At 32.8% G+C, this 9,830-nt stretch overlaps 1 protein-coding gene across 1 annotated transcript in view; it reads left to right on the forward strand.

The window, feature by feature from the left end:
• CADM2 (cell adhesion molecule 2) overlaps positions 1 to 9,628 on the forward strand; it is a 159,905-nt gene extending 150,277 nt beyond the window's left edge. Inside the window, exons 10-11 of the mRNA XM_015818887.1 lie at positions 4,256 to 4,381; positions 7,450 to 9,628. Of these exons, the coding sequence (XP_015674373.1) occupies positions 4,256 to 4,381; positions 7,450 to 7,568 (245 nt within the window). The 3' untranslated portion in view covers positions 7,569 to 9,628. The remainder of the gene's footprint in view (positions 1 to 4,255; positions 4,382 to 7,449) is intronic.
• Positions 9,629 to 9,830: the final 202 nt, after the last annotated feature.

Consider the following 9,830-nt stretch of genomic DNA (forward strand, 5'->3'; position numbering starts at 1 on the left):
CTCACCTACATCGTCCATATAGGACGACTCGGGAACTCAACTCCTACCCCGGGCAGCTCACCTATCCCCTTATGCCCAGGGGAAAGGTATCAAGCCGTTTGACAGCTGATGCTAGCTGTCAAACCGGCTTTTACGCGAAACAGGCGGGAGGCAGCAAACAGCTGCGACCGACGAAGACGCCTGCCACCGGAAGTCCCAAAATTCTTCAATTTCTGTTGTCATATGAAACAGGAGCATTTTCAGCTTTATTTGGGGAAAAATGTTCCATTGGTAAGAATGTCATTTAGAAATGTACATGAATACGGAAAACAAACTGTTTCAAAACTATTAAATATACAACTAACATCTTATGCAGATACTAATTATCAACACTCTGATGGGAAAGGAGATGGGGACATATTTGATTTTTATTTGCAAGCAAATGCTTCTTCTCTTTCCCCACATCATTCCACACATATTTACTTCCTGGGAGTTGCAGGCCTTTATGTGTAATCTCCCTCTTACTTTTACCCAAATTACTGGTGTGTGTGTGTGTGTGTGTGTGTGTGTGTATGTAAGAGAGAGAGAGAATCAAAATCTCCCTTTAATTCACCCTGAAGAACATAGCAGGGAAGTATTAATTGTATAAGATAAAAGATAACTGAAAATGCATTTACTTTTTGTAATTCACTCAAGGGATTAGTCTTCTATCAGAAAACTAAAAAGATAACACATTGTTCTGTACATAATACATTCCTGTATGCTTAATGGTTTGACAATAATGATTGTGTTTTAGCTTGCCATATATTATTTGTAAAGATTTTTTTGAGATGGCAAAAACGTCACTTTCCTGTATCATCAGCTCATATTTTTAAGGGTACCTTACTAAAATAATTTAAATAATAATAATTTTAAATATCTAAATATCTGTGTTTTATATACTGATTATATTTGAAGCTGAATCCAGATCCATTGGATGTGCTCTCAGACTGAAGAATGAGAGGGATGATTGTGTTGTATTTCTCTCAAAAGAAGATTTGTATAACTTTGGGGTTCCCTTTGATTCTTCATAGGCAATTTTTTTTCTCAAGGTGGACCAATGCCAGTTTTCACTTGAGGATTAGCTGTAACCACACTTGCCCAGGAATGTATAGCTTCAGGGCCCCAAATATTAATAATTTAACATTTTGATTGCTGCAATTTATTCCATGGATGATCCTTAAAGATAGCACAGAAGTCAAAGCTGGTATAGTGTTTGTGTGTGTATGTATAAGCCTTCAGGTAAATTGGATGATTTAGTACCTATTTTCAAAATACATCTCTAGCCTTTTCCAAAGTACTAATTAGACGCAGTGTTTCTCAACCTTGACAATTTTAAGGCATGTGGACTTCAACTCCCAGAATTCCACAGCCAGCAATGCTGGCTGTGGAATTCTGGGAGTTAAAGTCCACATGTCTTAAAATTGTCAAGGTTGAGAAACACTGATAGAGTCTGTAAAATCTCAAACAGCTTCCATTCTAAGTATTAGAAAAGATGCTTTTTCCAATATCATCCAACCCATGTTTTACTATGGGGATGCTCTGAATCTGGTTCCACCTATCTGGCTTGCAGTATGTTGATTAGGAATAATCAGTATTAATGTAGTGTCCAATTTTCAGAGCTGTCCCAGAATAAATACAGTTGTGTGCCATGTTTTCTTGTTTTAAACAGCTACTTAAAACATGATTATTTATCCAGGCATTTGTGGGATAACATCTGTGGCAGTATCAGACTGTTTTTGAAGAGAATTTTGTTTTTATACCATGTATTTAAACATATCCTATTAGTACACATACTTAATAGACATTTTGCATGTCTTTTAATTGCCTTTGAGCAGACAGATTACATTATTATCTTTTGTTTTATCAGATTATTTTCTTGTTCCTTTTCTGTGTTCCATTGTAGAATCCATCATGAAGAGGACATATATAATATTGATAATAATGACAACAACATCTAGAACAATAAAAATAATTATACCAGCTGAATTACTGGGGCATCTTAGACACATTGATTATTTTGTAATATGATCAAGAACCAAACATGTTGCATTAGTGAATGACTTTCTTGTGAAGCAAGAGTAGAGGAGGTATTGTTGAAATTTCAGTTCTGGAACACAAGTCCTAGAGCTTGGAACCAGGCAGCTTTTATTCACAGCAGTTTGTGTCTTGTCTTTTTGGCTCTCCCTCCTCTCAGTTGGCCTTACTGTTCTGTGTTGCCATAGCATTCTTTGATCTGTGAGAAGAAGAAGCAAAAACAAAAACAAATGATAAAACAAAGGAGATCATTTCAGAAAGACCCGGCATAGTCATACACCACTCAGTATCAAGGATACAGCTGTAGAGGTGGCCAACAGTATTAAGTATCTAGGGGTGCAGATAACTAAGAATCTAAATTGGTCTCTCCACACGTCTGCATTCCCTGTGTTGGATGAGGAGAGCACATCTTTCTCCTTCTGTCCTGGCCACTTTTTACAGAGGCATGATTGAAAGCATTTTAACAAACTGCATCACTGTCTGGTTTGGTGGCAGCAGTGCCTCAGATAGAAAGTCCATACAGAGAATGGTAAGGAGAGCCAAGAAGATTATAGGAAGCTTGCTTCCTGGTATTCAGGATGCTGCTTATAAGCACTATGTGCTTAATGCTCAAAACATTGTTAGAGACCCCACACATCCACTTTACGGTCTGTTTCTGTTGCTCCCCTCTGGGAGGAGGTTTCGAAGTATTTTTAGCAGGACTATCCAATTCTATAATAGCTTTGTTCCCTATGCCATCCGTCTGGTAAACCTGCAAGATTTGTTATGTACATGTATACATAACGCAAACTAGACTGTTGTTCCTCTGTGTCATATAATATATGTGGGTATATGCATAATTCTGTATTTATTTATTTATTTATTTATTTTTGTCACATTTATGTAGTGTATATGGAGGTGTGATCCTTTGAGAACTGAATGCAATGAAATTTCATTTTAATGTATGCCTATTAGTGTACATTCAAAGTGACAATAAAGTTATTAGTGATTATTCTATTCAAGGAACAGGAAATATGGGGCTATAAGATATGGGGCTATAAGAAAGATGAAACTAACATGTATTTCACATTGGTTGATAGGAACCAATCAACACCTTAGTCCATATGCAGGAATTAAGAATTACTCTTAAAGAGAATCTTTGTTTACAATACTCATGTGTTACAAAATATACATAGCAATTTTCAAAATAATTGCTAAAATTAATTCTATGCATGTAAACTATTAGCATGATGTCAGTATATGTTAACAATATCATTATAGAGTTGAAGTTTTGTTAAGTGCAACAAATACATTTTAACATTACATGAGCTGCTTCTTTCACTTCAATATACATAGCTATCGTCTCCATCATGGCATTCTCCTGGATGGGAATTCTGGCACAGGAGATCCAACATATCTAAGAAATGACAAGTGGAGAAAGCTATATTTAAGGCTAATAGACAAAATACTAGTTTTGCTACTTGAGAACAAGGTTTTCAAAAATAAATGGTCAATATGGCAAGATTTTCAGTGTAAAATATCTGATGGATTATTAACAGCTATTTGAATTTGTTCCAGCATAAATCAGAAGGCTGCTTTAAATTCAAAAGTTGAAAATGAACCGTATTCTTTAGGGCTGCATTTATATTTATCTGGTTCAATTCATGCAGATTCAGTCAACTTTGGGACTTGCTAAGCTATACCTTTTCTCTCCTCTTTTTTTTATTTCTAGAGAAAGAGGATGGAAATGACAAAAAGGAATATATAAAGAATTCCCACTGAGATTCATTCCTATAAATTATGTATTATGTAGAGTCTATTCTACTGATTCTATCTGATCCTCAATTCTCAACTCCTTATTTTTGCTTCTATAAATAACCATGGATAGATATTCAGTTATAGAGCTGTGAAGACAGGACTAGAAACCTTTCCCATTTACTAACTTCTGATAGAGATTTTTCTTCTTTTTCTTTTTGTCCTGCTTTTGTGTTGTGATGTCCAGAGGGCTGTATCAGTCTGGGACTACAAGTACTGCTATATTGGTGATAAGAAAAGAATAGGGAAATAACTCCTCTGTGTATTCTTAAAATGCCATATTCCTCCTTTTCACATACACACACAGAAAATATCTCATGTTATTTTAAATTTCAGTGTTGATACTTGGGGGTCATTTCATACCATCTTAAATAATCTACCTTTTTGTTACTTTTTTCCCTACTAGATCCCAATACTTTGGCTGGAAGAAATGTACCAGATCATGCTGTTATAGGAGGGATAGTAGCTGTTGTTGTCTTTGTCACACTATGCTCTATAATTCTTCTTGGTCGATATCTGGCAAGACATAAAGGTAGGATGGATTTAATCAAACTGAAGTTAACTTTTATCTTCTTTTCTTGGTCCCATAAAAACTCAGCTCTGATAAGGAAGCATCAGAATTTGTTTGTTTGTTAAGGTCCTCGTTTTTATCCTTGTGTCTGCAAAAACCATTAATTTTACAGATGGATTATCTGTGGCAAAATAATATCTATTAATTTATCCAAGGTCATGCTGGAAGTCAGTGACTCAGAGGATCTGACAAGTGAAAAGGCAGTAGAGATATTGGTTTGTGCAATGCTATAGACTTGTATTTGTATATTTACTTGTTTTCTTTAATTTATTATATCAATCTTCTGTATAAAGTATATGAACACCCAAACACCCACTAGCAATAATAAATTATTGGCCTCAAATATGTATTGAAAAGCTCATAATGAGAAAAATACTGATTATTAAATTCCAAAGTCATTATATTTTTTTAATCTTTCCAGGAAAAATATACTATTATTCAGAGATATGTAAAAATGAATGAGTGAACTTAGTCAGTTCAGTTGATGGCTGGTTTAGCCGATTCTGACCATCAAGACAGTTCATTGAACTTTTATTTAGGTTGATTAAAAGATGCCATTTTTTAGTTTTATCTAAAAGTTATTTTACAACTTTTGAATTTTTTTCTCTTTTAGATATTTAGATTTTGCTTTTTATAACCATGGACAGAATGTTTCGTACAAAATCCACTTAAACAGCTTTCTAGTGCTCTTTTTTGTATGATTATATAATATCTCTAGATCTAGATATTTATGTTTAAAATATGGTTTGGGGCAATTAATATTGTGTCCCATTAATAGCTACTTAAGAGTAAATTCATTTAAATGCTGGATAATTATTTTCTTCTGGTATAGAATTGTATTAGGGATTTCTAGTGAATTTAATCTAACATTTTTAAAAGAAGAATGTAACAAAGGCAACATAGCTTTTGTGTCATGATAGTAATCTATTTAAATCAGTGAGACTTCTTTATAAGGGTGTATGTTCAGTCAGAAAACTTAAATGCAGCTTTTAATTCTTAATAAGCAAATCAGACAAGTTTATAAATAACTTTTCATCTTTAAACAGCTAGCCTGAAATAAGAATCTCTTCCTTTTCATGGGTGGGAGGATGTCGATTCTCTTAATTGCTGCAATAGTTTAAGAACAAAATGTTATTATTATTTTTAGTTTGGTTCTCTGCTTGTTGAGATTGATTATCATAAGAAACATCTTTGTCTTGGAAAAACTAATTCAACTTAATCTAGCTATACGAGCTTTCTTTGAGATGGTGCCATATAGAAGTTTTTGCATTACAATTTCTATCATCCACAAATGCTTGCTGCAGGATGGTAGAAATTTATTTACACATTTGTATAACAGCAAGAGAAAGCTATTAAAGAAAATAATAAACCTATTTTTTTTTCAAAGTTACTATTACGTATTTTTAATCTTTTCAAATTATAATATGTCTGTCATTTTATCTCCTGTAAACCACCCTGAGTCGCCGTGAGTGAATAGGTGGCAATACATTTTTTTAAAAAATAAAATAAAATAAATACTAAAGCATTATTAGCACTTTATTCCCTTCTTAGAGGTAATTCAATACTATAATAAATGTAAAAGTAGCTATGACAAAGGCTGGTAAATAGGCATACAGATTTGTGAGTATTGTTTAAAGAGATATAAACTGACTAGTCCTCATTCAGGTTCATAGATATTACTAAATCAAAGTGTGATTTTTTTTTTACCTTACTGTGTCTAGTGTAATCAGTCAGTTTCATCCAAAAGCTGTTGTACATGTTCTCAAACACACTAATTACAATAAGATACACTGGGAATAAGTGATTGTGATTACAACTTCTCTCTTCATTATTTAAATAATGGTATATGCTTTCTACTTTATATGTGAATGCATTTGCTATGTGAATATACCGATTCCCTGTAATGTCTAATTTCATCTCATATTAAGACTGCATTTTGTATGAATTAAATATCAGTTTGCAAAACAGAAATATATTTAGCTTAGTTTCGAGTCTTTTTTTCAAGAACATTCCAGTGCCTGTTAAATGTTACCAAATAGATATTACTTTTCATCAGTAATGTAAGGAGAAACATCCATGTTCTTTAGAATAAGCATCTATTAAAAATATTCCTGATTTATTGGAAGTTTAGAATATTACTGAAGATTAACAAAACTCTTGGGCTAGGGTTTGTCCATATAACTTACATAAGCTTCCAGATAATAGTTTAATTAACTAGCTTTTATAGTAAAAGTATAAGCTATATGAGTAGTCCAGTGGACACTCTAAGTGTCATTTTTAGGAGGACAAACACATGTTCCAATTTCCAGACTAAGCTGACTTTCCCATTAATTGAAACTGACTTGTTTTAAACAATAAAAATAAACATGTTACTGTTGTAGATTCAAGATATGATAAACTGGCAAATAAATCCACATAATAGAGATAGTTCTGCAATGCAGAACAAAATTGAAGGTTACAGCAAGAATGCAGGCAAATATATCAATATACATATTTATCTAAAATATTTCCAATGAAATTGGAACTAAAAGTATTGCTAAAGCGTAGCTGCTTTTAAATGATGTATTAATCATTATGTGCAATTAACATTTTTGTTGAAGGAATAGAACTGCCAAAGTGCCAATTTTGAAACTTGAGATCATGCTGCTTGATTGATTTAAGAAGATGAAGAAATGTTCTGTGTTTTATATCACAGTGCATCCAAAACTAATTAAGGCCTTTCTCCAAAGCTTCTTATTAATGAATTTTTGTCAGTTTATAGTACAACAGACCATTTCTGTGCAATTGATAGATAGTTATGATAGCTGAACTATACAATTACTACTACTTTAACAAATACAAAAATCATTCAAATTAATGATAGATTAATTGCTGAATCTGAGAAACATTCATGGTAGAATGCTATATGGTCTTTAACCTGGTCCACACCCAGACCAATTATTTTTGTGTTAGAAAATCCCATCACTAAAGCAATATCAAAATTGTCTATATCTCTAACATTTGTCTTTTAATCACACTGTTTCCTACAGGAACATATTTAACAAATGAAGCTAAGGGAGCTGAAGATGCACCTGATGCGGACACAGCCATTATCAATGCAGAAGGCAGCCAAGTTAATGCAGAAGAGAAGAAAGAATATTTCATATAGATGCAGACTTAGATTCTTTGAACACCACTATCCACAAGGCTGACTCTTGGAGAAAACTGGCTCTCATCTTTCTGAATTAATTTATCATGTCTCCTTTCTAGCCTTGTTAAAGTGCATAATTGCTCTCAGTTGCCAGTTTGTACCAACAATCAGCCATGAACATAATTTTTCTTTAATTATGATACCATTCATAATGCAGGACATTTCTTATTGCCTAATCATCATATACATTGCTCTTTTAACATACAGTGCTTGAATATACAGCCTTAACAAATTTAATCATCATCTGTTCACATTTGGTTCTTCTACATTTTAAAGAAAGTGTTCCTTTTATTTTCTTTTAATATGGTCCTTACCTATATTGCATCAGACCATTTTCATAGCAAATGTTCTTAGGTGAGGACCTAAATATACTTACATAAACCATTACAAGTAAGATTAGAGGTTTACAAAGAATGTTTTATATATCGTCTGTAATTCAAAATCAGCCGAGCATTGAAACATTATGCCCTAAGAAACACTAATGAAATCATTCTACTATAATTTCTTGTGTGTTTGCAAATGGCAGCAAAGGAGTATGAACAGAACTTTTATTTAATGAAATACTGGTATTAAAAGCAACTTCTGTGTGGTAATCAACACCATACACTCCTGTCTACACAGAATCCAAGGTGATGGATTATGTAGCTCCATTTTGAAAATGGTTGTCCAGCTCTTTTACTGCTCCTAGAATCGTAAAGACTTCCATATATATTTCTATAATTTGTATTCCTTTTAATTTATTTGCTTCATGTGGGTCTATCTGCCTACTCAAATTGAACGTGTTCATGGGGCAAAACTGCAAGGCATTTTAATATCTGTATATAGTGCATATAATAAATCCAATTAAACATTATTTGATACATATTTAACTTTTGGGGCTGTAGGTAAGTCAGTCACAAGTAAGCATTTTCTAATGTCCATTATATCCCTTTAGATATAACTTAAATTAATATTCTGAGTAGATAACATGTATTAGTATTTTTTGTCTGTATGTCCTAGCACTGTTCAGCAACAAATTTTTCTAGTTCCAGTTAATTTCTCTTTGTTATACAATGGAAGCACAATGTTATATGGAAAGGTAGTTTTAAGCTAACAACCAGTGCACAGCCTCAGGTTTTGTCTTACAACCACATTAATGATTAAATGCTAAGTTACTAAAAAATTCAATACATAATTTGGCAGTTCCAGAGCTGCTTATCAATGTTGGATTTGCCAAACCCCAAACAGAAAATGTTACAACAACAACAATTCTCTATGTTTTGTGTATATGGTAAATGACTAATCCTTTATATTAAATTTCTGTCTATGCATTTTGTGAGGTACAAACTTATGTCACGGTGAATGATCAAGAATATCTGCCATGCTTTTAGCTCCACGGTAAAGACCTCTCTGATATTATGTTGAGTGTGGGCCAAAGGACAGCTTAGAACAATAATAATTTTTAAAAAGTCTAATCCAACATAAAATATTCCTCTTCCAGACCAAAAAAGGCAACAACAAACAAAAATAAAAATAAATGAAATAACCAGATAAGCTCTTACTTTCTGGTTCCATGTAAACATAATTGACTAAAATAGTAGAAATTGTTGTTTATCTCCAAAGTACTGCACACTTTAAAAATAAGACAAAGAGGAATACATTTCTATATAGAAACTATTACTGGTGAAGTCTAAAAGCATAATGGCCTATTGTAAAGAATTAAGTCCTGGGTTTATTTTTTGTGTGGGGAATGGAAGGAGGGTGGGTAACATTTGAATATGGCATCATGTGTCACAGTCAATGGAAATCAAAGGTATTGTGTCAGATTATTTATCCAAAGGCTATATACCTTTTAAGGACAATAGTAGTTTTTAAATTGTTTTTGTTAGAAGGAAAAAATTACTTTGTTAATTTCAATGAGAAAAAAAAGAGCGAGCGAGAGAGAGAGAGAGACCATCAATCAAGCAGCACTTTTTCAAAGTATACAGAACATAAATAATATGATGTGGTTGAGTGTTAACATAATAAATCATATACAGTATGATATTTTAAAGAAATACGTCTGCATTGATGTGACTGCATGCTTGTTTTTTACAGTTCATTCAAAAATCTGTGGAAAAAAATGCAATAATATGATAATCTAGTATGGTAATTTGAGAGAATCAGGTAGAAGTACTAGACACATTGAAGCTAGTATAGGTTTATAACATAGTCATGTTTTCAAAAACTGATTTGTAGAAC

This window comes from Protobothrops mucrosquamatus, unplaced genomic scaffold (genome assembly GCF_001527695.2).
Source record: "Protobothrops mucrosquamatus isolate PMUCROS unplaced genomic scaffold, P.Mucros_1.0 scaffold813, whole genome shotgun sequence".
Taxonomy (NCBI): Eukaryota; Metazoa; Chordata; class Lepidosauria; order Squamata; family Viperidae; genus Protobothrops; species Protobothrops mucrosquamatus.